A 27,286-nucleotide genomic window follows, 5' to 3' on the forward strand; every position below is an offset into this window, starting at 1 on the left:
TCATTTGGTTTCTATCAGGTATTTTCCTTGAAGTTAAGATCTGCTATTCTTAAATCCCCAGGAAAATGATTACTATCATTTAAGAAAATTTAATTCTTTCTAATTAAGCTGTTTTCAGACAATTAAATTGCTTCCTGATTTTCATAATTGTCTCATTGCTAAGATCTACCTCTTTCCTGATTAGCAAGGTGGAAAAACCCGAGCGCTTTTACTCTGTGAAATATTTAGTCGTTAAGAAATAAGTCCCTGTAAATATTCTGAGCAAGATTCTTTCTCCACATGACCTGCCCTACATGTGCTGCTCTGGCTTCACAAAAACAGATCAAATAGCCAAAGGCACCCAAAAAGGTGACCACAAAAGTAGAAGGAAATCTGTTTGGGATAGTCCTGTGAGCTAGCAAGCACAGGATGACAGGGTAGATCCCTTCATCACCTTCAGCTTTCTTGAGGAGAAGACTGGCTTCCCAATCAGCCCTGATAGGTGGGCTGAGGATGTACTGTCCAGGCTGCCCTTCTCTGCAGTGAAGCAGAGGAATGGGATGAGGGGACATGTTTGAAGGATTCTAGTACCATGGCACTGCCTCATAGTTACAGAGCATGCAAAACCAGGCAGCGAAAGGCTGCATTTTTTGTGCTGCTTCACCCATCTCACCTCCACATCAGCTGTCCCTGCAGTGGTCACACCTGTGACTCCATATCTCTCAAGTGCTGTACATCACTACTGCAGACAATAAACTCTCACTTTGTACTTCTCCATATGCACATTCTCTTCTTTCTCCTTTTCATCTGCTTTCTCACTCCAGTTGATTTCCTTCTCTTTTACAGGAGGGTATTAGTTGTTAATGTAAGAAATGTACAAGTGTCCTAGGGTGCTAGGTGTTATGGGGTCTGGAGAATACCATGTAGCTTTTGGCCAGTGAAAGATGCACAGTGGAAGCCCCATGGATTTTTCTACATTAATGGCATGAGTGTCTGCAACTTTATGGAGGATATTCCAAATGACCCAGAAAGTCAATACCCTTAAATTAGGTTTTGGAGGAAAATATGTGGATAGGGAGTTGCTGTTTCAAAAGCTCTGTTCCTAATTTGGCATGCATACATTGTCAATGGGTTATTATGAGAAATAAAAATGGTAGATTAGTCAAAGACTATGGACTAGAGCTGTGTAAATGTGAAGGTGAGAGAACATATATGTACATATCAATGCCAAGTGATTAAATTAATCAGGTCAGACCCTCAGCTAGATATAGCCATGTTTCTAGAGCTACCTGAAGAGCTGGCTCATGATGATTGTAAAGGTAGGGATAAGACTGAAGGGACCTTTCCACCACAGCTAATCAAACAGGTAACAAATTCTTTTACAGCAGGGTGTGCCTGGCCTACCTTTGAAAATGCAGAATTTATCAACTCATGATTTTCATAGGACTGCCACTGTAGTTGTTTCAGTGGCCTGGTTCATGAAGTCAAATGATGAAGTGGTAGCATGTACAAACACATGTCATTTTAGTCCTCATTGAGCTTAACAAGCTCTTTTGAAAAAAGAAAATAGATCAAAACCCATTTAAAATGTAACAAAAATATTCTTCAAAAAAGAAAACGGGAGCCAGGAAATGGTTATCGCTTTAAATCTCATGATTCTTTACACTGGCCTCGTGAGTTTTGAGATCTAACTTTCTGATTTCTATTACTTTTGTGGCATGGTCTTAAAAATGTGGCATTGACTCATGAGCATAAACACATTAATATAGCCAGAAATATTCCTTTTTAGAGATATTCATGGGAGTGTTTGATATCTCCAGCATCCTCTTTCCTTTGTCATTCCCAGCCAAAAGAAAGAAGTCCTGAAAGCAAACTTTTTTGCCTTTTTTATGTGAGGAGCTCTTTTGTTACAATATCAAAGGCCTTAATTGTTAACTGCCTTTTTTGTCTTTTGACTCATTCCATGAGAGCTGACTTTATATGAACTTCATTTCTTTATTGACAATTTTATGAAAGGAAAAGTAATGGCTGTCAAAGGTGAGGAGGGCAGTTGTGACACAGCCAGCATCAGAAGAAACACAGTTGGCAGAACAATGATTGAGGAGCAGCAGTTTTGAGTGACACAGGTGTGAAAACAAGGGAACAATACAGCCAGTTTGTCCACAGGTTCCCTCTGAGACGGAAGCCTCTGCTATCAGTCTCATTTTGGTTTTCTCAGGAATACTGATGCTCTCATACTCCAACTTTTTGCCTTTTACACCTTGCGCTTCAACAGCCTGTCTCAGAGGGTGATAATCAAGCACAAACAAGTTTTGTCTGTGGAAAAGAATCCTGCAGAAAATACCATGTGTGGGAAGCAATCCTTCCCAACACCTGCATGCCCCCCCCCCCTGAAATGAGGGATGAGCTAGCTGGAGTACACTAGAAGAGTGATACACAGATGATCAGTAAACTCTTTGCTTGGCATCCCTTTTTCATTATGCTACCATTTTAGAGAAATGTTTTTATAGCCTCTGCTTGATTTTCCATCAGATCCCTCCCTCCCTGTGAATCCTCCCTTCCTGCTTCCTACAGAATGTGGCCAGCTGGTTACTGCTAAATTTAAACAAAGATGTGCTACTTGTAACTCTCTTTGCTTCATCCACACAATATTACTAGCCTAACTCAGCTAGGAAGAAGTACTTCTATTTTGATGTGCACAGGGACTGTAAGCCCAGATGAAGGTCAATGAAGGCTGTTGAATAGATAGATAATGCTGACAGGGAGTGCTCTAACTGGTTTTCCACAGGAAAGTGCTGATCAGTGAAATTGGAACATTTGAAGGATACACATGAATTCTACACAATATGTGGGAGTACAATGAGAACTTAAAATTAGATGCCCAGTGGTCTGTAGACCAGCTCCATGAGCAGCAGCAAGGAACAGCTCAGGTCTCCATCAGTGCTGTAATACTGCCATGCTGATACACACCAAAACACACAGCAAAACACTCCTGTGAAATGGAGATCTTCCTTTCTAGCCAGCAATAATTACGAACAACATACCATGTTTAAATAACCAATAAAATAGGGCATCAACAAAGAAGCTACTCTTTGCACCTGAGATTCATACAGCATACAAGAGCTCAAACACCAAGGAGAAAACAGCAGGTAGCTTAACTCCAAAGATCTCTCCCCTGCTGTTGTTATCATTGACAATGAAGGCAGTGTTGTAAGTGCAGAGTGCAATGGACAATTCATGCACTTACCGTATCTTGCACTTTAGCTACAGGCGCGTGATTTTCTGAAGAAATGATGACAGGATCAAACATATTCTGGCAGATGCTCACAAAATCAGAGCCCCTTTCACTCAGTAAATGACCATAAAAATGCTTTGAAGATGACAATAAAAAGTTATTTAATCATGTTCAAAACAGAAGCACCTGCCAAGTCAATATATAATTTTTTACGTGATTGGCTGGTACAGTGACAATAGCAAAAAATGCAAAGTGAGGCTGTTAGGAGCAGCTACTGGCCTGATTCTATAGTAGGTATAGCCTGATGGTGGAGAGAGAGAGCAAGAGAAGAGGAAAGAAAAAGCAATAGTCATACATATATTTCCTCAGTCTCCTGATTTTTCAGCTCTTTTTCCTAGCTGTTACAAGGTGCCCTTGGGAACCTAGTTTGAAGACATCCTTAGCAGCCCTCATTTTCTGTGAAATCAATGCCAGAGGGAAAAGGGACAGTGACCAGAAGGAAACCTAAGACAGCCTGTGAGATCTTTGTACTTCCTTAGCAGAGGAGGAAAAGTGATGGGGTGTCCTGGAATAGATTTAATTTTCTTCCTAGTAGATGGTGCAGTGCTGTGTTTTAGCTTCAGTCTGAGAATAATGTTAATAACATAACAATGTTTTAGTTGTTGCTAAGTAGCACCTACCCTGATCAAGGACTTTTCAGTGTCTCATGCTCTGCCAGTGAGAAAGGGCACAAGAAGCCAGGAGGGAGCAGAAACAGGACACTTGACCTGAACTAGCCACAGGTCTATTCTATACCACAGAAGATTATGCTCAATATATAAACTGGTGGGGGTTGGCCAGGAAGGGCTGATCGTTGCTCGGAGATGGGCTGAGTATCAGTCAGTGGGTGATGAGCAATTGTGTTGTGCATCACTTGTGTTCATTGTTTGTTATGTTTTGTTTTGTTTTCCTTTTAATTTTATGTTTCTTTTCTTGTTAGCTCCTTTTTCATTATTATTAGTAGTATTGTACTTTGTTTTAGTTATTAAAATGTTCTTATCTCAACCCACAAGTTTTACTTTTTTCCCTCTTATTCTCCCTATCCCACTGTGGTAATGGGGGGGATGAGTGAGCAGCTGCCTGGTGCTTAGTTGCTGGCTGGGGTTAAACTCACTGGGAGAGAAGTAGAGATCTGGCCTTTTGATGGCATTGCTGCCCTAGGATGTCCGCAAACTGGTAGGTGGGTGCTGCTAGAAACAGAGATGTGAAGTGACATGTGAGGATGACCACAGACTTTCTTAGCAGCTCAGGAGAGCCGGTACCTGCCATTAGCAGTGTGGGCTGGGGGTTACACCATACAACAAAACACCTGTGCTGTTGTTCAGCTCCACCTTGCAGCTGCATCCACCCTAAATACAGCAACTTTTCTAGACAAGCCATTTACCTGTGAGCTGGTGTATGCAACAGTAACATTCCAGCAGTTCAGACCTACCTCAGTAATTTTAATTGATTGGATTCTTTCTTGATCAGCTGAAATTAAAGCAGCCCAAGGGTGGTGATAATTTCATGAGTTGATGACAGAGGCTGTTCTGGCATCTGAAGTTCACTAGGGTAGCAAATTTAGATGTCCGTATCTTAAGATCAAAAGGGCTTATTCTGATCAAGTACTGTCATCTTTATATGAGCAATGGGAATCCCTGGAATTAATTCTTAACACGAGATCAAAATATATGATTAAACTAGAATATTTTTTGTTCAAATATCTCGCTAAAATTTTTCAGAGTCAGGGAATTTGCCAATAACTTGTGGTAAAAATGGCTAATTATTCTAACTGATCAAAAGTCAGGTCAGATTTCAAACTAGGCTTTTATCTATTAGACCTCATTAAACTTTGCCAAGTAAACTGAAGAGCTTTTTATGACCATGTTTATGTTAACTGTGTGAGTGCTCTAACTTAGCTTGCTTCAGTCTCTTTGGTAAGCTAGGATAGACAGGACAACTACCCCAACCTTCACTCCATAAGATTATTGCCAAGCCTTCATCTTTACTGTGGTTCTTGCACAATGGCTCTTGAGTACCTCAGCATCTTTCTTAGAATGTAAACACCACTATTCCTGTAGCAGTTTGAAATTTCAGTGCACTCAAAATTCAACTCTTTGTTGCCAAAGAAACATTTAAAACTGAAGTACTCAAAGCCAAAAACAATAATAAAGGTTTCTTTGAAGCATACATAAAGTTAGGTTTCGCTAGCCAAATTTAAATAGACAAATGTTAAAGTAATCACAGACATACGATACTGAGAAAACTGGTTGGATAACTTGCTCTGAAAGTTATTCAGTGGTAAAATTATTTCCTCAAGATTATTATGTTAGACATGACTGAAGAAAACTGAGTACTAAATTACTGGTTTGAAAGATGAGGAAGGAAAGAATATTAACACAATTTCAACCTTCAGTAGAAGGCAGGTAAACCAGGATAGATGAAATAATACCTGTGGTGATGAAGGCAGAGCTTTAACACTGAAGACACAATAACATTGGTGTGGCATCCTGAGGCCAATGTAAGGGAAGTAAAACAAAGAGCTGAATAAAACCAGCCATGTCTGCCTTTTAGCTGTATGTGCAAATAGCACAGAAAGATTTTTGATAACACAGCAGTCCCTGAAACCAACTGAAAAGCAGAAGAGATCAGAAGGACCTCCCAGCTAGCAGCAGCTGATGCATTTGCTTAAGTGTGGTAGCAAAGCAGTCATCATGGATGGTACTAGTTTTTGCAGAGAGCAAGTGTGTCCAATTAGGAGCCCAATGTAAATGCACACAAGCAACAGAAAGATGCAAATCAACAGCTTCCAGAAAACCACTGAACTACTGGGCACCTTTCTATACTGGGCTGCAACCTTTCCACAGAAGTTTACTTTCTTAGAAAATGCTGAGCATATGGGATAGTTGTAAAAGTTATCCAAGACAGGAGACAAACCTTGAAGAATGGCTATAGAAAGGTAGCAGTAGTGATGGAAAAAAAAAGAACAAGCAGCTTAATACAGGTTTTATGAAACCACAGTTAACACAGATAGTCACATGTCCCATCAAAAATACAACAGATGGCAGCAATCTTCAGTCATTTTCCACAATATTCAGAAATGGAAAAGTGTCAGTATTATATTTTTTTCTTAATTGCCCTTTTATCACAGCTAAAGAAAGATAAGATTAACTTCAGTACATGTAATGAGTATGGGGTAAGGGGTGCAAACTTCCCAATGTAGCAACAGTATACTGAAATTTGACTGTCTATTCATGTGTACTTACATAAATCAATCTATTTTATAAAAATAAGGATTTATTTTTTCCTTCCAGCTCAATATTTTCTATGTATTTTTAAGTGGCTATATTTAAGATACAGTAAAATCTTTATTAGTATTGAATATCACAAAGTCATTAGCTTAGTACCAAATCTCCTATCCACCTACAACAGGAAAATAAGGAGGTAAGAGGAAAACTGCATTCCCGGTTTATAAAGTCTGAAGCTTCCTGCCAATGGACATTGCAAAACAAAATACTGTCTCTGTTGGGAATGTCAAGAAATCATTTTTGTCCTTGGGGAAAACTATGAACTAGGGAGGACTGTCCTGCATGGCAGATGCCCCTGAGAAACTTGGTTTTAAAGCAGCAGCACAGGCACTCTCATAGGAATGCATTCTCTGTGCTCCAGAACTGGTAAGGAGATTTATTCTTTTCATTGTATGCTACTGGCTTGTCTACACCTCTTTCCTGTTTCTCCCTGTTTTTTTTCTCTTTTAAAGTATTCTTCATCCAGAGGCAAATTCCATCAGGCTCTGAAGAGGGTAGCTAATTCTCAAGTTTAAGCATTAGATGGAGCAAAGGCTTATGAGGAAGTAACTAACATGGCATTGTCTTTAAATGACTTGGTCTCCTTTTTTTGCAAGGCAGTATGAGACCTGGGGATGTCTGAAATGGCTCATTCTCCATATTGGTCCTGAATATAAAGACAGGTATAGCTCTGCTCTGAAGACAGGTGCCTGTTTTTGCTTGGGGTACCTAACTTTGGGGGGTATATTTTCAAAGCACTTCATCACCTCTTTTAAACCGTAGAGAACTGGGAAAACTGGCACAACTGTCAACATCCTCAGTCCAGAGAGCTGATTGCTTTCACTGTTTAGAATACATTTGTAAGCCTGAATATGATAAAAAGCAATCCTGATCTCATAGCTCAGTAATCTGTGCTTAGTGGAAGGCAGAGATCTCTTATCCATGTTAAATCTTGCAGATCTGTAAGTGATTTTTTATCATATTAATGATGTTAGTTACTGCTGATCTGAGCTACTCTAATCCTATGTGGTACTTGAGCAGAGCTTTAGGCTTGAGAAATATAAAGCAACTTCTCTGACATGGGCAACTTTGCATCCACTGCCTCCTTTCCCACAGGAAGTTCCCTTTTAGCTAACATGAGTTAGAAACCTCCTGGAAGTTATGTGAAGTGCCTGGGGTCCTTCTGTCCTTGCTGATGCTGGCAACACTTGACTCTGTCTGATTTTTTTAATGTCAAGTAGAGGTAGTGGAGTCTTTGCTTTGTAATTATTTGGCCATGGCAGGAATTCTGAATGGAGTACACTACCTGCTGGGCAATACATATAGGACTGGACTGGTGCTCAAGGGTTGGAAGCACCAGCTGAGAAAAAAGGAAATGCTCTATCTAGGTCTTTGGTGAAGGGGCCGAGTGCTATTATTAAGGCTCAGAAACTGCTATTCCTTGTATCCTCGCTGTTCCCATCTTCTTAAGAAACAGCAGGTTTTTGAGTCCAGTAAGACACTACCTTAATCAGTGAGCTGTTGTTTGTGAAGGGCACTGAGTACCAGGGTACTGAAGCCTGGGCTCCTCCACAGATAACACTGGACACCACTGGTTTCTGAAAGCAAAGTGAGCCCGCTGTCCCCCTCTAGAATCAGCTGAACTCTAACCAGGGGTGGAAAGCTTATTCCTGTCAAATGCTACAAGGCAGGAAAGGCTGAAAAGTCCAAAGAGTCTCCACAGACCTGACATGCACTTAGTCAACAGCACAGTCCAGATGGGTTATTAACCCAGACGTACATGCTGCAAGGCTGCCAGGAGCCTTCCTTAAATCCACACAGCAGAGTTCTGCTTGGGAGCTGGTGTTTATCATCTGTTGTAATGTTCAAAATATATAGTGTGTACATCTAAAGACTAATGATGGATATGCACTGGCCAGTGCACACTCCAGTTTCATAAATTATTGCAAAGAAACTCGATTATATGCTTTTTCAGAACTATTGTCCATTTTGTTTTAATGCCTGAGTTCTGAGTTAACAAACGTGGTCAGAGGCTCCCTCTGAAATAGGGCTGGACCTTTGCAAAGTCAATGTTTTATTTACTAAGAATATGGCACCTGAGAAGATGTTTTAAGATGATAGCAATGCTTTTCATTAGCTGAAGGTGGCATTTCAATCCTGACCATGGCATGTTTAGTCATTAGTTTCAGTGCAATTGGAGGGTGAAAGTAAGTGAGATCTGGTCAGGCCAAAGAAAGGGAGAAAAGGCAGAGGTTGCATAGGCTTTCATCTTTTGAGGTGGAATAAAAAAACCCCAAACACCAAATCAACAACTGGGACTATTTCATGCCTTATTAAAAACCAAGCCAACATAACAGAAAGGCTGTAAGGTTTTTTTGCTGTTACTGACATTTGTTAAGACATGTCTCCTAGATATGGCTTAATGACTAGTAAGGTTAACATATTACTTTTCCTTGCTAAATGCACTTAAAATTTAGACAGGACTTTGGAAAAATAGTATTTTCAGTCCACCCGATCTTCCTCACAAGACTTTTGCTTGTTACTGTAAACCTTCATAGTCTATTGAATTGACGTATTATTTAATATGTTCTTTGTATGTATCAGACTTAGGGGGCTGCTTTACCCAGTACTTGAATCTGACTCTGTTATCCTCCCTCTGCCCCTTTACAGTGATTTCTCCTCAGCCTGCAAGGGCACTACCTCAGCTTTTGCTTGCACCCAGAATTACACCTTTCTCATTCCCTGGGCTTGGTAGAAGGCAGCTCTAAGAAACGGCACATGTTGCTTAAGGAAACCTATATAAGTGGATATTGCAATGGGTGATGAGAGGAAATCACTGCAGCCTGGGGCTGGGAAGAGAAGGGACACCCTAGTACCCTCTGCTATTGCTTGGATGAGAAATAACTGATAACAGCAGTAGCATAATGAAGACCTCTTATTTTACAGATCTTTCCTACGTCCATGTGTGGGTCCAGGACAGGAGAGCAGCCCAGATAACCAAGGAGCCAGGGAGGAAGCCTTCCGCGTGAGGTGCTGCCAAACCCTCAACAAGTTGAAGGAGGGTAGATTTGGGGTGAGGAAGAGGAGGGCTCTTACCCTGTTGTCTTTGTTTCCGTTTCTAATGACGATGTCACACTATTTCCACGGCTGGTCCTGCTGCACAGCTGGGTTGCAAAGGGTTAAGATAGAAAGTAGCATGTGCACTTTTAAAACTACATGCAACAGTCCACTGCTTGAAGTCCGGGTCCTGTCTTCCCCCGCCCCTCCCCAGCTTCCAGCAATCATTTATTATAAAGGGGTTTTATGATACAAATTTGATAATCTCCCATACACATTGGCACTGTTCTAACTGGAGTTGTAAGCCCATAAAATTCAAGCCCTTTGTTTTCATGAAGGCCACAAGGTTTTAAAAGATACTATTGTACCGCCTAAAACCCATAAAATTGTCACTAGGGACTGATTAAACAGTCCTGAATTGAAACAGTGCGGATTTTGTCTAGGTCCTTTTCATGCAGAACAATGCTCTTTTCAACCCCGAAGACAAAAGGAGGTTTAAGGAGCGATTCTCCGGGAGATTCTTCTAAGATAACCCCATCCATATGGGAGACAAGGTGGCCAGCAGCTGAGACCCAAAAAAAAAGGAGGGGAAAAAAAAAGGTTTCGGATGGTCGCAGGAAAAATAAAGGGAAGGGGGAGAAAGACAGCAACAACCAAAAGAAAAAAAAAAAAAACCCAAAACAAAACCAAACAAACAAAAAAACCCACAACCAAACAACCCAAACAGAAACAGGTGACAGATTTCCTCGGGTCCTTCCCGCCCATCCCAGAAGCCTGGTCCGCTCTCCATCTCCTCCTTGGCACATGCCCCTGCCCAAGCAGGGAAGGGGATGCAGGTGGGAGGGAGGACCGGCGTCTCTTCATCCTCCCCAACCTGCTCTGCCTTGCATCTGGGTCTGATCCTCCCGCAGGGAGGTCGGCGGCGAAACAAAGCCGCCCCTAGGGAGGGTACGCAGCGCTGGGGAAGGCAGCTCGGGCAAAGGAGAGGGGCTATGCTGCCACCCCGCATCCCTGGTCCCCGAGGGCTACCCGGCAAGTGTAGTCAGCAGGACACATCTCAGAGGCACATCTGGTCTGAAGTTATCCCCTTCCAGGGAATAAAGAAAAGACAACAAACAAACCAAACCGCTTCTCCGGGTCCTTTTCCCTCGACAGCCTTTCCTCGGCGGGAGGTTGCCTGCATCAGTCCCAGTGGGGTCTTCTCTCCCAGATATTCCCTCCTCGTTCCTGATCCGAGCTTCCATCTGTGGGATGGAGGCAGTAGGTCTGGTCTGTATTTCAGACACCTGTTTTGGTTTGGTTTCTGAGGGCTTGCCCCGACTGGCCGCTGCCAGGACAGTTATATTATTTTTTTTCCCAGCAAAATTAATAAAATCAATTGTTCATCAAAGCGTTTCAAAACGTAATTCTCTGAGTATTAAAAGACGTTACTATTTTCTCTTGGCTACTCTTCCTTCCTCGGTAGATCTTTGGAAGAGGTCCAGACTAACGGGAAGATTGGCTTAATTCTGGATCCTGTTTTACGGGCTCTAAAAAAGACCGCAGCGAACTGCGGCCCGCCGGGCTCTCGGGCACCGCCTCCCAAAAGGAGAAGTCCTGGCTCCTCCAGGGACGGGGGGCTCCGCGTTCATTCTCTCTCTGTAGGAAATATTACCCGGCTTACAAAGAGATGCTTGTAGCAAACTTTATTCGCGGTTTACCGGCGCACGTGAGTAAAATAAACGAAATTGAAAATCCGCCGGCACGATCGAGACAAGTATCTCAGCCTTCATGGCACGGGAGGTTATCCTATGAAAGACCCCGACCGTCAAAACTACACTTCTCCGTCGGGGAAAGAAAAATAAAATATTATTTTCCAGAAAATCATTTTATTAGTCACTGGAAGAAGCAACTATTTTAAAACAAACTACGTCGCTGGGATTGTTACTGTTACGTCTTTAACAAGGAACCTCAGGTAAGGGAGCAGGAAGAGAAGAGGTTTTACAAAATCAGAGCCGCACCCGGCGTCCGCGCCTTCAGTGGGACCGACGTTTGGGGAAGCTGCCCAGGCGAGCCTCGCCCCGGCCTGCAGCACCGCCGCCCCGGAGCCGCACTCTGCCGCTCGGCCCCCCAGAGCCCGGCAGCCACGTTGCCCCGGTGGCTTCCTCGCGCTAGGAGCCCGGGGCTGGGGCGGGCCTCCCCGCGCCCGTGGGATGAGTCCGGCCCCGGAGGGCGAGGCGCCGCTGTCACCATCCCCAGGAGACGACGGCTGGGTGCGCTAAGTGCTGGTAAGCGGGGAAGACTCCGAGGGCTGCGGCTGGCGGGCAGGCTCGGTAGCCCGGCAGGGCGAGGGCGGCCTGAGCGCTGCAGCCTGGCAGGGCGCAACCCGGCTTGGGACGGGCTGCGGGCGGCGGGGGGCTGGCTGGGCAGCCGCGGCAGGGCTCCCCGTCCCGCACCAGCACCGGCACCACCACCCGGCGCAGCAGGGTGGGCGGGCGCTGCTGGGGGCTTCCGGGGCCCTCGCTCCGCGCCCTCTTCGTCTTGTAGCGGTGGTTTTGGAACCAGATCTTCACCTGGGTCGGAGTGAGGCTGAGCAGCCGAGCCAGCTGCTCCCGCTCCGGGGCCGAGAGATACCGTTGCTGCCGGAACCGCCGCTCCAGCTCTAGGGTCTGTGCCTTGGAGAAGAGCACCCGCCGCTTCTTTTTCTTCTCTTCGGCCTCCGAGCCTCGGGCGGGGAGCGACCTTTGGGTGGAGTCGGGCAAGCTCAGCTCCGGGCCGCTCTCGTCGGAAGCTGAGGACAGTGAGGGGGTTAGAGAGAGGGGATGGCAGGGGCCGGGCCTTGGGGCAGCCACCCGGGAGGTGGCGGCCGTCGAGAGCCGAAGCACCTCCTGCAGGGAGAGCTCTGGCTGTTTAACGGGCCGGATTAATCCCGACAGTCAACAAGAGATGTGAGCTAACGCCCCCGAATACATTCAACCTGGCTTACAGGACGGAGCGGGCTTCTCACCACGCCGGGGAGAGGCTCTGCCTGCCGCAGATCCCCTCACGGGCACGGACGCCAGGGGCTTGCGGGCCGGTAGTGTCCGTGCTACCTCGGTGTTAAAGCGTAATACCGGGCTGCCCCTTCCTTTCACTACCGCTTTTCTTCAGCAGCTCGATTACCTTAATATTCAACTTATCCTAGCAGGGCTCCCGCATCCATCCAAAGGACTGCCTCCCCCCATGCACACACATTAAATGCCCTATATCTGCGGCACCATTTACGTGTGTAAGGCAAGACCAATGCCCTACGGAGCCGGGGCTGTGGGCCGGAGCCTGCCCTCCACCATGGCAGATGTGTAGATCTAGGCACAGTGAGGCGAGGCTCAGGGTTGTGCTATGATTCCCTTGGTGGTGCTTGGAATGACTGAACCTCGCCGGCACACACACAGGCAGGATTTCTTGCAACAGTGAAACGGGGAAAAAACTAAAAATAATTTAAAAACAAAACAACAAAAACAACAACAAACAACCACAACAACAACAACAAAAAAAAAAAAAACCCACACCAAAACCAAACAAAACCCAACAAAAACAAAACAAATCCGGGAAGGGAGCTTAAAAGATAAGCGCAGAGAGACGGGCGGACACAGGCTGAGGTTTTGCTTTCTGCAATATCTGGGAACATGACAGACGTACCCGTGTGTGTGTGAAAATTAATCTTTTCTCTCTTAAGCTCATGGTCGGGATATTCCTGCTGTTTCATTGTTGCAATTCAGCAATATTCTATAAAATTCCCATCCTGCATCCCCCCGATCCTGTAGGCTACACACACTGGCGATTCCCTTCTTCACATCTTCCCCGAAGCTATAGGGGGAATAAATAAAAGCTGTCCGGCGTTGGCGAATTCCTGTCCATTTCATACTCACAGGGATAGTGATTTCTGTCTCTTTCTATCCACCCTCGGTACGGCGAGCCGGTGTAGTTCGCTGAGTGGTGATGGTCAGAAGCTTGCTTTATGCTATTAGCATCCTGCTCTGGTAAATCCAAAATGCTTCTCACTGTAAAACTGATCCTGCCAGATGTGGCCATGGTAGGTTGTGTACACACACACCAAAAATATCGTCCCAAAACCTCGAATTCCCTCCCTTAAAATCTGCGAGGAAAGGACTGCGCCCAGTTACTGAGGAATCTCCCAGCTCAAGAGGACCTTTCCTTCCATCGCCACCTAACCCCAAATATTAGTGTCGTTTACAGAGGTGTCCTGTTTATATAAACAGTCCTCCCCACTGAAAACACTGCCTGCTTTCAAACCGTCCCTGTCTATAGGATGCTAAGTACCTGAATTAGTCAAGTGCTAAAGCCCTAATGGGAGTAGGTGTAACCCCCCCTTCCCGCTACCCCCATGAGAGAATAACCCGTTACCTCCCAAAGACAGCAGGAAACAGGCTTCATCATTACATATTCTGTCTGATTAGCCAAAAGTGGGGACAGATAATGGTAATTGTTAGCAGTGAATAACATCTTGGGTGGCATGTGGATGACCAACAACCACCCCCCTCCATTCGCCACTAAAGCCACCAGCGTCCCTTCTATCCGCAGACAAAGTGAATCCTCCCAGGACATCCGCAGAGCCTGCCGAGAGCCCCGTCCCTGCTTCTCCCTCTTTATTTGCCCCCCTTTGCCCCTCTCTTTTTAAACCTGGAAGGAATTTAAGTCGTTATTTGCTTTATTTCCCCAGGCCGTTTGTCGTGCTACCTCCAATTCTCCCTCTTGTCATTGGCAGGTTTCCGACCCTCAGTGAGGGATTTTTCACACCTCGGTTGAGTTGTCGGCGGGGAAGGCTGGCGGTTGTGTGCGTGGAGGGGATGGGATCTCGGCGGAGATTTTGCCTCTCTGAGCATGGTTCTGAAAGGTGCACCATTCTCCCACGAAGGGTGATGGCGTGATCTTGGCTGAGGAAACGCAGGGAGCCCAACACTTGCCTGTCCATAGGCAAGAGTCAGGAGGAGGGGTAGGAGATAAATATATTTTAGCATCATTTTGCGTCGTAGCACCAAGGAGTATTGGGGCATATGTGATCATTGGGTGATATGTATGTGTGACCGAAACAATTGAAGCTGGAAGAGAGGGAGAAAAGATAAAACACGGCATATTTATTTATCCGGGCGTCTCCCATTCCTTCCCGGAGAAAGCTGCCCGAGAGCTGCTTCCTCTGCCGAAAGCATTAGCGCACAAGCCCCGAGCCCCTGTCCAGGCGTCTGCAGACAGCGACTGGGCACGGCCAGGGACCCGGCGGCAGCTCCGCTGTAGTCTCCGCAGACAAGCGACTCCTCGCAGCCTGTCACCACTCGGCCCCGTCCCGCCGCGAAGCTTCGATGGCAGCGGAGGACTTATAAAGAAATATGACATGGGAGCACGAAGCTCGATGCGCTGTTTAAACTCAAACCCGCAGCTGGGGGGCTCGGTCCTCAGCGGCAGGGCAGGGGCAGAAGTGACTGATTAAGTCGGGTAGCGCAGCGTGGGTCAAGCGTTGGGGCCGCAGAGGGCGGGAGCGCGACACGCTCCCCACCCTCGCGCCACAGCGCCAGTCCCCGTCGCTTCCCGCCCGTTTCGCTGGAAGGACCTGACGCCCGTCTAGAAAACCAGTGGGTGGCAAGTCCTTCTGGATGGAAAACCTCGGGGGAAGGAGACACCTAACCTCCTCCTAGTTTCCTTTGACGGCACCCCCTCCGAAGCGCACACGACACAGCTCCGCCAGGCAAACGGCGCGAAACCCTGTGATGATTCTCTGAGGGCCCGGAAACAGAAACCCAGGTACACACAGAGATACTCTCCTGGCTTCGTTGGCTCAAATTTCCCTGACCAAACAGACATCTATAAGCTTTAGCCTATAGATCATTTTCATCTGTGACCGCTTCCCGGCCGCCCGGCAGACCCCGCTCCCCGTTGCCCGGGCGGCCGTCGCCCCTCCCCGCCCTGCTCCGGGCGTCGCTTCTGGAAGCGGTTGCATTTCAGGGGAACAATGTCAACAGAGCAATAACGACAAGGGAAAGGCGAGATTTATATCGGCGAGATTTGTGGGCGAGATGAACTGGGCACAAGGCTCCATTTGGCCAACTTCCCGCATATTTCTTCGCGACTGGACAGGCTCCATATAAACGATTCCCAGGCCGTGATTACTGCAGCCACCTATCAAGCGTGCTTGGTGACAGTAGTTATCTTCCCTGCTCCAAGCACAGCCTCCCAGCCGTCCTGGGTGGTCGGAGCGAGGGGAGCACAAATACATGCCAACTGCTAGGCCGTGAACAAAAGGGAAATGTAGCCCTATGTCCCGGACCTGTTGGAAGCATTTGTTCCAGTCAAGATTTTGCATTTGTTCAGATCTGGAATAATAGGTGATTGACGCCTTCCCACAATGTGCTTTAACTCTCCGGGATAAATCGGAGCTTGTTCCTTGTTGTCATGGTTTTCAATAGGGTTCAATGGGATTGAACCACTATCGACTCTGCTTTACGTCTCCGGCAGCCCCGTCCATACAAATTTATTAGTTACGTCTTTTTAAATGAGATTAAATTGAAACGACATGGCCGTCCTCGGCGGAGTGGCTCCTCCCGCGGTCGCCCTGGTCCCGGTGTCGCCGTCTCCCCCTGAGCCCGCCTGCCCGTGTCACGGCCGGGACAGCCCGGGGCCGGAGGGAGGTGGGCGCCAGCCAGGCTCCCCCCCCTTCCCCCCTCGCCAGGTACGGCCGCTCTCCCCTGCCCGCCCCGCCGGAGCGCCGTTGCCGCCAGCGCTCCCGGGCGCCCCGAGTATAAAAGGAGGCCGAGAAGTGCTTATTAATATCTCGACCCCGCGGGCAAATATTTGCCGAATGCCTGGACCAGAGCGGAGTTTCGGGGGGGGGGGGGGGGGGGGCGGGGGGGGGCGGGGCCGGGGTTCAGAGAGCCACAAACTTATACAGTACCAGAGGTGGTTCTTACGAGGAGTTTGCCAAGGACACTCGAAAGAAAGTGGAAAACTTTCCAAGGAAAAAAAAGTCAGGATGAGAGAGAGTCTACTTCAGTGACCTCTCTTAGCCTTTTAATCTATTTAACATCCTAAGCCCACACTGATGTGTAGAAATAAGTAAATGGTACCCCTCAACCTTTAAGAGCTCTTCAGCAACAAATATTTGCACTTACTCTTAGAGTTTTTCTCAAATAGCGCAAGACACATTCTCCTGGGACGAGCCGAGCTGTCTAAATATACCTACGCATTGTTATCTGCGGGAAATAGTTCGCTTCAAAGGCAGAACGTCGTAACCCGAAATGTTTCATCTCCTGTTTTTCTCGGCACCGACTTGGACACTTTTCAGTTCTGGCTGCTCGGCCTCATTTCGGGGTTTGCCGGTTCAGATGTCAGCCTCTCCTGCGGCACTTTGGTGTTGGGGCCGGGGGGCACTCTCCACGACAGGACCCCGGACCTGCGGTCCCCCTGCGGACGTCATCCTTAGATGCCCCTCCGAGGGGTGGGTTTGCAGTTCTCAGGTTGCTCCGCCGTGCCGCCGGGTGACTGTTAGCTCTGGGCCGCCACCGAGACCCGACGGCACCCACGGGGATGAGACAGGGCAGGCATTTTTCCGGGGATGCCACGCATACGAGACAGCTCCCACGCGTGTGCTCCACCCTCAGCGGTGGTGGGGACTGCAGGGCGATCCTGTAGCCGGTCAGTCTCTGCCTTACGGCGAGTCTCGGCGGGCCTACGGAATGAAACAGAGCCTGTTACCGTGGCCCCGAAGGGGACGGCTGCGTGTGCTTGGCCTCCCTGTCCTTCTAGCTAAGTCCACAGAAATACTTCCGTCCCCCTCCATCCCCGCGCTTTTAAAAGAATTTTCACATTTCCAAAGGGATAAAGAAAAATATTTTAAATTTAAAATGGTTGTTTGCTTCCACGTTATTCGTGGCGCTTTTCGGCCAGCTGCGTGCTTGGTTGCGGCTCACATAAAGCAGGCAGGGACCAGATAGCAGGGGAAACCGGCACCGTCCCCCCGTGGGCCGGAGGCGAGGGCGGCCGCCATAGCCCTGGGGGAGATGTGCTGCCGCGGCCACCACACAATCAGCGGGTTGGCCATCCTGCAGCGCGGGCAGGGTTGCTCTCATCCCAGCAACCCTGAGCATTTGCGGAACGCTGCGTGGTGTCCAGCCCGAGATGGGGCCCGGCCCTTTGGTATGACCCGGGGCTGGGTCGGATCGTCCCATTGTGGCTTCTGCCGCGCCGTTGCCCGGCTCCCCTCCTCACAGGCCCCCGCTGTTAAAAACACCTCCAACCACCTGAGAAAATAGCGGCTTTCTCTCTCTCTCTCCTTCCTTTTTTCTTTTTTTTTTTGAATGAGTTCATTTATGGTGCTCAGTGGAGGGTTGCAAAGCAGATTGACCAAATCGATGTATGTGGGATGCAGAAAGCGCGCATTTTCCTGAAATAGTTGATTGTGTCTACACCTCGAGAGAGGGGAGGAAACTAACCCAACACATTTACATCAATACAAGTGGCAGCCTGGCTCCGGTTGGTGTAGTCCCGGTTCTGAGAATGACCTCTCCAGGGCCCTGAGCCAGGCGAGCGAGGGGCAGCGCCGACAGCCAGGAGAAGCCCTCTGTCTGGGGGCTTCCAGTCTGTGCTGCTGGCTGAACGCTTTTGCCGTGATAGGTTAAATCTGAGGGTATAAAAGGTACCAAGACAACACACCTTGCCAGGCTCACGCCTCTGTTGGTGGCTGGCTACTGAGGCACAGAAAATTAGTGACATGGCAAACATCACAAAAACCCCTGTACCAGAGCTGTCAAATGAACCCCTGACCAAGAGCGTTCTTTCTCTAGCATACTGCATTTTAACGATTTAATCTGTGTAACAAAGTATCTACGAGGGAGTTGAATTCAGCTCACTGATTTTACTGAAAAGAAAACCTGACCTCACAGAATGTGAATTTCAGGACTGATTATGAAGAATATAAGATTCCACTTTTCTATAAAATCAAATAATTCTCTATTTCATTTTCCCACTAATCAGTATTTCCATAACTTTACACCCTTTTCCTTCATCATCTTCTGAAAATGGTATCTTTCCCTCTCAACAACTAAACAGCTTTGGACTTCGAATTTTACTATAAGCTCTTTGTCTTTTAGCTTTGCAGCTGAAATTCATTATGGGACATTTTCTAAGGCAATATCGTGGAGAGCATGGAATATTTCCTGCAGGAAGAATTGGTTTCTATATATTTCTGTATGTTGTATTTGCCTCTCTTTTCCTGTAGAATAATGTAATTTGCTTTTCCCACTTCCTAATACTTCTGAATGATCTACATCTTTTTCTGCAGCTCCTTGATTTCTTCTTTTTATGACTATTTCCTAATCTAAGTACATACACACATCGACTTCAACCTATTAAAAAGAATGTCTTCTTTCGGTTTTACAGAACTCATTAATTAAAAATAAATAAAAATTATTTAATCATATACGTGCAAAGCATGCTATCCAAGGCTTACTCTTCCTCTGAAACCCTCTTTTTTCTGTTCTGCATTTAAACAAGAGACTTTACTTCTTGAAACAGGGATTACCCACAGCAATGGAGGATTCAGGACTGAGCTTTTCATTTGCTCTGTGTGATCATCCTAGAGGAATTATTTTGCAAATTGACTGCAAGCAAAGCAGCAAGGGACGAGCCCTCCCTGCTCTTTAAGTTGCTTTGGAACTAGTTTGTGCAGAGCCAAACTGGCGTGGACATGAGCTAGGCTGTCCAGCTGCCTGGGCTTTCCTTCCCTTGGGCTTCCTGGAGCCCGGCTAAGGCTGAGGGGATGAGGCTTCCACTTCCCTGTCAGCACACTCTCCTTGGGCAAGTGGGGAAGGGCCACTCTAGTTATCTGGGTCATGAAACTGCGGAGGCTTCTCTGTTGGGAGCTGTCTGGAGTACAGGCTTTGTACCTACCACGATTGCATTGCCGTTCCCCTCCTTGCCCCATTTTCATACCACACTCTCAGCCTTCATGCGAGGTACAGGGGGCAGGAGCACATTCCGGCGAAGGAAACTATATCCAGGACAGGATGGCTCTCAGGCCCAGATTCAGCTGCTGTAACTGGAGTGTGGGGCCCGTTATCCTCGCTGTTATAATATGCATGTGCAAAATGTGCAGGCTCCAGGGTGGAAGTGGTACGTCTGCAGCCCAGAGGGCAGCCAGTAGCAACAATGACTTTGAAGGGGGCTGCTCTCAGACAGTGACCTTGCCCCAGATACACCTCGTGTTTAGGCATCTAATCACCCTTTACTTCAGTGGGAATTAGGTACCTGCCACTTCAGACTCTGGACCCAAAACTAAAGTGGGTGGTGCCAGGAAAACAGCATGAATTCTTAAGTCCTTAAGCAGTTGTTGAGAAACTGCAATAGAGGACAACAGTGTCCCTGAGGGAAGCTGTCCTGTTCACCAACATGATCACTTTCAACAGATCTTCAAAAAGACAAAAGTAATTTTGTGCTTTGAACAGCTTACAAGGGTATATATTTGATTTCAGTGTATAATTCTTTGTCCTGTCTTGTAAGATACCATTTTTTTAAATAATCATTGAATCCTGATAATTATCCTCCATTGATTAAATTCTATTGAATTCTGATGCATGACCTCTATTAGAATAAAACTGGCAGCCAAAATTGCAGACTTTTAAAAGGTCATTTTATTATTTTCATAAATGATTACTTTCTTCCTCTGTGGCATACCAAGTCACCAAGAGGCAGCAATGATTTGGCTAGGTACACACCAACTGACTGGCCATCACATTCACTGATTGGCAAGCAGGCTGCCAAGCCAAATATTTGTTTCCTGTCAGTGAGCCAGTAAGTTGGGTTTTTTCTCAAGCTATGAGAGCTCACAAACTTTCTGTGATCACAACTGGGTTTGAGACTTCTGACCATCTATCAAATTTGGTTGTTTTTTTTTTTTTTGGGGGGGGGTGGTTTTTTTTGTAGATGGCAGACAGAAAATAAGGTTATGTGAGGCTTGCACTTTTGGAAATCAGGCAAAAAAGGCACTTTTAGTTCCCAACTGAAAATGTTAAGGAAAAGGTGGTTTTTGGCTGTTCCAAGAACTAAATAGATTTGTCCCTGATAAAAAGATGTGATCAGAGAAAGTAAATTTAAAATTTCAGTACATAGTTTCTTGCCATTCTCAGACTGAATTCTCATTTCGTTTGCACACTGTTGACTACAGCTGGCTTTAAAATGTTGACTGAGGTAACTCTGCTGACTTCAAGAGCACTCAGCTGGGTGAAGCAGTGCTGGTTCGGCTATGCTACCCAATGAGTGACAGAAAAGCTTTGGCTGTACAAGTTACCACGAGGTAGTTTATGGGGAAGGAGTCACTCCCATTCTATAACAATAAAATTGGCTTTTATGTTTCACTTTACCTAGATCAAAAAGTCCCCATTTCCACATGTAATGACAAATCCACATCTGAATTTTTCAGCTTTGCTCTGACTTGATATTGAGCCGCTATTTTTGATCCTGAATATGTATGTTTTAAACAGGGCAGCTAGAAGCTATACATACAACAAACTTCCAAACTAAGAAGCAGCAAACTACACACATCAAACTTTACATATTTTATACATTAATGTATATAGCCACACTTTTGATGATCAAGATTTGACATAATAATGGTCTTTAAACCTCACAGTAGATGATTAATCTTCTTTTCTTCCTCTGTGTCTGTCTCCGCAGCTCTCTTCTGGTTTTCTTCCCTTCTCCCAACCCATGATTTAGCTCTTTTTGCCCTGTTTTTTCACTATTCACTGTTACCATTTTAATGCTTATTTGCAGTTATTCGCCAACAGTAGCAAGTGTCAAACATACTCTACTGTCAGAGATTGCATTAAGAAACCAGGAGAATATGTGGTGATTTCTCAATCCTGAGGCAGTTTCTTAAATGCCATGAATAATCAAAACTGAACAGCAAAGCTCTGAAATATCCTCAAACCATCCCAGACTGGAATACTTGATTACGAGACAATAGCTGCCAGTGTGTTTTCAGCTATGACTTATTTTAATCTCATTTTAAGCTCTTATTTAAGATTTCAGAGAGTCTAGTAAAGTCTCTGGTCCTCATTCTGCTGTCATATGATACATTCGTCACCCTAAAGGGCAACAAGAATTCTAGTGAGACAGATATAGTTTGGGTTCAGATGTAAAAATTCAGTAATTGAAACAGACGAGAATCAGTTTATGCAGTTACTTATACATACAGTGAGAATATAAATGTCTCCCCAAGTTATTTTCTCAAAGGTTCTTTTGCACAGTAATTTCCAAAGTCCAGCTTTAGTAAGATGGCAACATAGTCTGAAAGAGCATGTGTTAGATGGGAATGGAGTAAGATCTGAAACCTAACTTTAGTTCTGCCACTCTCATCCCACACGGCTTCACTTGCTTGATCTATTTCCTTGCCTTTAAAATAGGGCCAGATTCTATTAAATCAGCTATCTCATGCCACTGCTGTGCATGTATGTGGCATGACTGATGAGTATCCATCTAGTACATTAGCCATAAAAAAAATGCTGTAAAAATTCTAAATAAGCACACATGCGGGCAGGTATTTAATGAAAGTGTTTGTCCTTCATTCTGGACTTGTGGTTGTGCTGTGCTTTTGTTCACTAAAGCTTTTTAAATGGCCACAGTTCTTAAGGCAGATAAGTTATGAATCATGCGTGGAAACAGCTGCTGAAAGAACTTTTCAATAGAAAAGTTATTTGGGGTTTTACTCACCTGCAGACCCAGTGACATCATATTAACACACTGCTTCCAAAAAAGTAACTGCTAAAGCTCACATTAAAAAAATCCATGAGTGATATCTCAGTCAGGGACTAACACTGTTGAAATAGGAAAGAGGGATTTTTTACTGATGGGCGGCAATTAGCAACATAGGAAAATCCAATTTGCATTCACACCACTTCAGTCTCACTTGTTGGTGTGCTTGTATCCCAGCACAGCTTCATGCCAGCACTCAGATGCTAAGCACACAACCCACTGCCTTGTGAGATGTTAACATTTATAAGTACTCACAGACATATTTTTGGTTTGGGGTCTTTTTGAGTTTAAGTGGACTTGCGTGATGATTCAGAGTCATGCACCCCCACTGAGGCTACTGTGGGCAGGAGCAGCTTGCACTCGAGAGCAGTGTGAATCCCTGCAGATGCAGGAGAGCAGAGCCCAGGTCTGCCTCTTACCCTACAAAAACGGCCAGCAAATCCCCTAGCGGGCTTGTCAGAGAAGGAACTGGCTGAGGCATCAGACAAATCCTGAACCCACGGGCTCTGTGAAAGAGGGAGGACAGAAAGCCAAGGGGCTGGAAGAACACACCATAACTAATAGTGAATAAATGACTGCTGACCCTCCCTACCTCTGCCCTCCTTTTCAAGCTGATCCCAGGGTAAGGTTGTACATCAGATGTTCTCTTTAGGAGTCTGTAGTCAGCTTCACATGTGCAGTTTTAAACTCAGCTGAATCATCTTATGACTTCTCTGTTGATTGATTTTGTGCTGACATACTTCCTAAATTAAATTACTTGGAATGAATAACTCTGACCATCATGCCTGTGATAGTGCCTTAGCTTCTTGTAGGACTAATACTAATCACTTAGTGCTCAGTTCTGCTAGAGTTAGAGCAGTTTACTTTTGGGGTACTTCAGCTAAGTGAGAGCTCTCACTGAAATTCTCAAAATTACAATATTCCCCAAATCAGCTTTTGGAATATCCCTTTCTGTCTCCAGTCTTGGGCATTGGATGAATATGAAAAACAGTTCCAAGATTTTCTCCCTCATATTGCAGTGCTTAAGCTTACTGACAGGAAGGAAGAACAGTGGATGATTAATTTTAAAACAAAACATTCCTGCCAGCCCTCCACAGCTAAGTGGAAGTTGTGGTGACTGAGGCATTTATGGAGAATATTTCAAAGTGAAATATGTTTATCCCATGACAACACTCTGTTACCATGAAATCTTGTGGTATACCTTTAATAATGAGTAATCTTTGTATAATAGTTTTCATATGATGGAATTTGTAACATCAGTGAAACAAAGCTACTTTAATATTTCTGGAGCAGACACATTCCAACCTTTTTTTTTTCTTTCTTTTTTTTTTTTTAGAATATGCTTTCTTTTGCTATTATTCATCCAGTTAGTAAAAACATCCATTGATTAACAATACAGTTACAATTCTACTCGCATAATCATCTGTATTATGCCCAACATCAAAAGGACTTACAGAATTTAAAGTAATGATTAATAATAGTGGCTTTAGAGGGTTGACTTCTTCTGTAAATTCTGATCTGTTACATTGATTTAGTAAGCATTTCAGCTTGAATAGTCAACACAGGATTGCATTATCCATATTTAATTTGATAAATACATTATGTTTCTTTACAGGAGAAGTTGGTTTATGTTACTTATTTAATCAAAGTTATTTGTATAGCTATTCTGTGCTCTGGTCCATAATAAATGTTTTCTTTAGAGCAGGAAAAAGTTCAGCTGTGCTCACATAGTTACATTATGCATGTTATCCTGCTGTACCAAGGGAGGGAATTACATTTGCAAACAGAAAATAAAAACAGAATGACAGAGGGGAAAAGAAAACACACTTTTTAGTGCCCTGTCTTGCAGACACATCCCAATGCACTAAAGAGAAACAAATGAAAAAACAGCATTAGCAATAATTCTACAGAAATCACAATGATTTGTATCCAGTTAATGACTGATGAACACAACTGTGTCTTGCATTTGGACTTTAACTGCAGGGAAGGTAGCAGTGCCAGTACTGTCAGGAGGCAGTGGGGCCACGTGCACAATGGCTGAAAGAGCGACCACCCAAAGTGATGCATTTCAGTATTGAAGATGCACAGAGACCTGTATCAGTTGACCTCAGCCTGTGACCAGTGGAGTAAAGAGTCACTAACTCAGAAAGGTAACATGGGCTCTGCTTTTCAAAGCCTTTGTAAATCAGTATAAGCACCTTATAACAAATGCAAAACTTTCTCAGTAACCAAGTGCAACTGAGATGGGATTGAGAGGCTGGAGGGTGTCCTAGGAGCAAACCCCCAGCAGCACACAGAGTCCCAGCTGCTCTTTTTGTACAGTACCATCTGAAACACTAAACAGCAGGCAATCCAGACCACTAGGAAGCATTACAGCTCTCAGTTTAAAACTGTATATGTGCACTTTCTGATGGTTTAAGTGACCGAAATCAGAAGTCTCAGAATCTATCATCAGGGGTCTTGAAATGGAGATAGAAAAACAGGGCCGAAGTCTCATTTGTACAGTGGCAGCAAGAGAGCAAAAAGATGCATTTTAACATCCCCAAAACCAGATCTTAAGCTTTCCTGATCCTAGAAAGATATTTTGTGCCATTGGGTGCTCCCAAGCTATGCTTGCACCCTGATTTAGTAAGTATTTGGCTCAGGATGCGGAGAAAAGATACTGCTTCTCTTAAATAAAGTTTCAGTTTATTATGTTTTTTGGTCCTGAGAGGGTTTTGTTTGGCTGTGGCAGCTGTACTGCAGCTGCAGGAAGAATATTCTCTGTCTTTCTTTAGTGTCAACGGCAACATTTTTAGAAATTTCCTGTACTGCCTTGTTTGGCTCTTTTATTTCTTCCAGCTTTTATTTTATGTAGTTAATCTTCGTATGTACAGTGTTTAAGTTTGTGTTCTTCCTGCCTCATTTTTGATCTCATATGCTCTGTTTGGTCTTTCTCTTGTGTAATAATCACTACAGCAATATTTTCCCTTTCTTTTTCCAGATCCAGCGACTCAGGCTCCAGAACTCACCTCTAACTAGCATGTGAAGTTCCTATTACATTTTGGGTACTGCACCCACTGAAAGGGGGCCGAGTTTAGAGCATCTTCAGATTATTCTTCTGCATCTCTAATTCAATCATTTGAGTTACACTGACTATAAAACATAATAGTGCAATACAGAATCGGAGCCTGGATTTTTAGTCCGTTGTGAAGACATAACACTCACTAGCCAGCATGACTGCTAATAGATTTTATTAGCATAATTGCATTTGTGCGATTATACCAACTCAAGCACACCAAAATCAATATTGACTAATGAGCTCTCAGTACTCTTTTAAATAAACTTAGTGTCTTATCTTCAAAGGAAAACACACAAACCCCAATAAGAGAGAAATACAAGTAGACCTATGAAAGCCAGTAATTAGTGAATTTTGTTTTACAGAAGGCCAGATTCAGAGTGTGTGCATATCTCTATAACCCCATGGACTTTGTGGAGCTACCCTGATTCAAACTAGTTAAGTTTATGGCTCTAGCTATTTTATTCCTTCCTTTATTGTCGTACCATGCCGAGCTTACAGAATGGACAAGAGAAATAAGGGCTTACAACACTTGAAAATGAGCTGAAATTTTGCGGTTCTGGATAAGTGTTTAACTGCTCGTCAAGGTTAACAATGTGTTTAGTGTGTGCACATGAGGGAAATCTTAAACAAGTGGATTTACAGAAAGAAGCCTTTGCTAGATTGAGAGTATAAAGGTCTATGGCTGCAAGTTGGAAGATAATTGCTTGAAAACATTGCTATAAAAATAAACCATAAACCTCCATGACCAGCCTCAGATACATCATGGGAACAAGCTGCATGCCAAGAAACAGCAGGGAAGGTAAGAGCTAACGCTTGCTCCTCTGCGTCCAGCAGCACTCCAGCACGAACTGTCCACTCCCAGCCCAGCTGGATGACCAAATCAGGCTTGTCTGGCCAGAAAATTGCATTGTACAGGTGGGAATAACAGATAAGAGAATCAAGCACCAGAGCAGCTACACTCTACATCATCTCAGAGCAAGGATGATGCTAAACAGAGTTTGAATCCTCAGTTCAGAAAACTCCTTTCCTTCCTTTTCAGTTTTTTCTTCTTCTTTTTTTTCTCTTCCAATTGGTGTCAAATATAGTTGTCCCATGGTATGACAGCTGGCACACAGCACCAGGTTACAGCTCCTGTAGTCTGCAATAATACAGGTCCATATGCTTTTATTAAAATCTGCCTTGTTTGTTCATTTCTACAGAAATAATTTCTGTATCTACAGAAAATGCACTTGTCATTAAAAAGGTATAAGTACACTTGAGCTGACAAAGGCAAAGTTTGTATTGGCATTTGGGGCATCAAATGGGGAATAACAACATATTAAAGTCTGAAGTCTGGCCACAGCCTATAGGAGCAATACCTCTGTACTGTATTAGTGGTAGGTTTTGACACTTCAACCAGTGGTAAGCGTTTCAGAGTTTTTCCTATTATCTGTTTGGCCTTTCAGAATTACTTCCCATCCATTTTCTCCTGGAAAGGAGTAAACAGCAAGCAAGCAGCTACAGTGTCTGTAGGTTTGAACTTCTATTCCTCTCTGGGTTTTTGCATGGGGTATAGTTTGATATATATATTAGACTTTCAAAAAAAGAATCACTGAAATCAGCATTCAGCATCAATATTTTAGAGGAGTTATACAATTCAAAATGACGTATTTACATGAGAAGCAATGTATTACACTGTAATCTGTGTTTAAGTCACTGCACAAGAAAATATTTTCAAGTATTCTCAACTTTTTTTCAGGTGTAATACAAAAAATGATGCTATAATGTTGCCACTAATAATGAGCTAATTATAATCATATTGTAACAGACAACCTGGTTTTTAAGGTCCTTTTGGTAAATTATATCCTGTAAACACAAAATCTAGAAAGGAAC

At 44.7% G+C, this 27,286-nt stretch overlaps 1 protein-coding gene and 1 long non-coding RNA gene across 4 annotated transcripts; one reads left to right on the top strand and one right to left on the bottom strand.

Annotated features, from left to right (window-relative positions):
- The first annotated feature begins 11,709 nt into the window (after window positions 1-11,709).
- LOC133219800 (uncharacterized) lies at window positions 11,710-26,609 on the top strand. Its single transcript, XR_009727535.1, has 3 exons — window positions 11,710-11,843; window positions 24,337-24,503; window positions 25,337-26,609. It is a non-coding gene; the product is annotated as an uncharacterized LOC133219800 (long non-coding RNA).
- NKX2-8 (NK2 homeobox 8) lies at window positions 11,789-14,553 on the bottom strand. 3 transcript variants are annotated; one of them, XM_061367312.1, is made up of 3 exons: window positions 14,353-14,553; window positions 13,464-13,609; window positions 11,789-12,346 (listed from the first exon to the last, which is right to left on the bottom strand). In XM_061367312.1, exons 1-3 carry the CDS (start codon window positions 14,436-14,438, stop codon window positions 11,802-11,804), a joined length of 777 nt encoding a protein of 258 aa, XP_061223296.1. In that variant the 5' UTR covers window positions 14,439-14,553; the 3' UTR covers window positions 11,789-11,801. The 3 variants fall into 3 exon arrangements, with proteins under 3 accessions (XP_061223296.1, XP_061223295.1, XP_061223298.1); XM_061367311.1 differs by having other exon boundaries at window positions 14,293-14,552; XM_061367314.1 differs by lacking the exon at window positions 14,353-14,553 and having other exon boundaries at window positions 13,464-13,939.
- Window positions 26,610-27,286: the final 677 nt, after the last annotated feature.

The sequence above is a fragment of the Neopsephotus bourkii genome, unplaced genomic scaffold (assembly GCF_033783945.1).
Source record: "Neopsephotus bourkii isolate Nb327-2 ecotype Australia unplaced genomic scaffold, CSIRO-AGI_Nbou_v1 NB_1376, whole genome shotgun sequence".
NCBI classification, from domain to species: Eukaryota; Metazoa; Chordata; class Aves; order Psittaciformes; family Psittacidae; genus Neopsephotus; species Neopsephotus bourkii.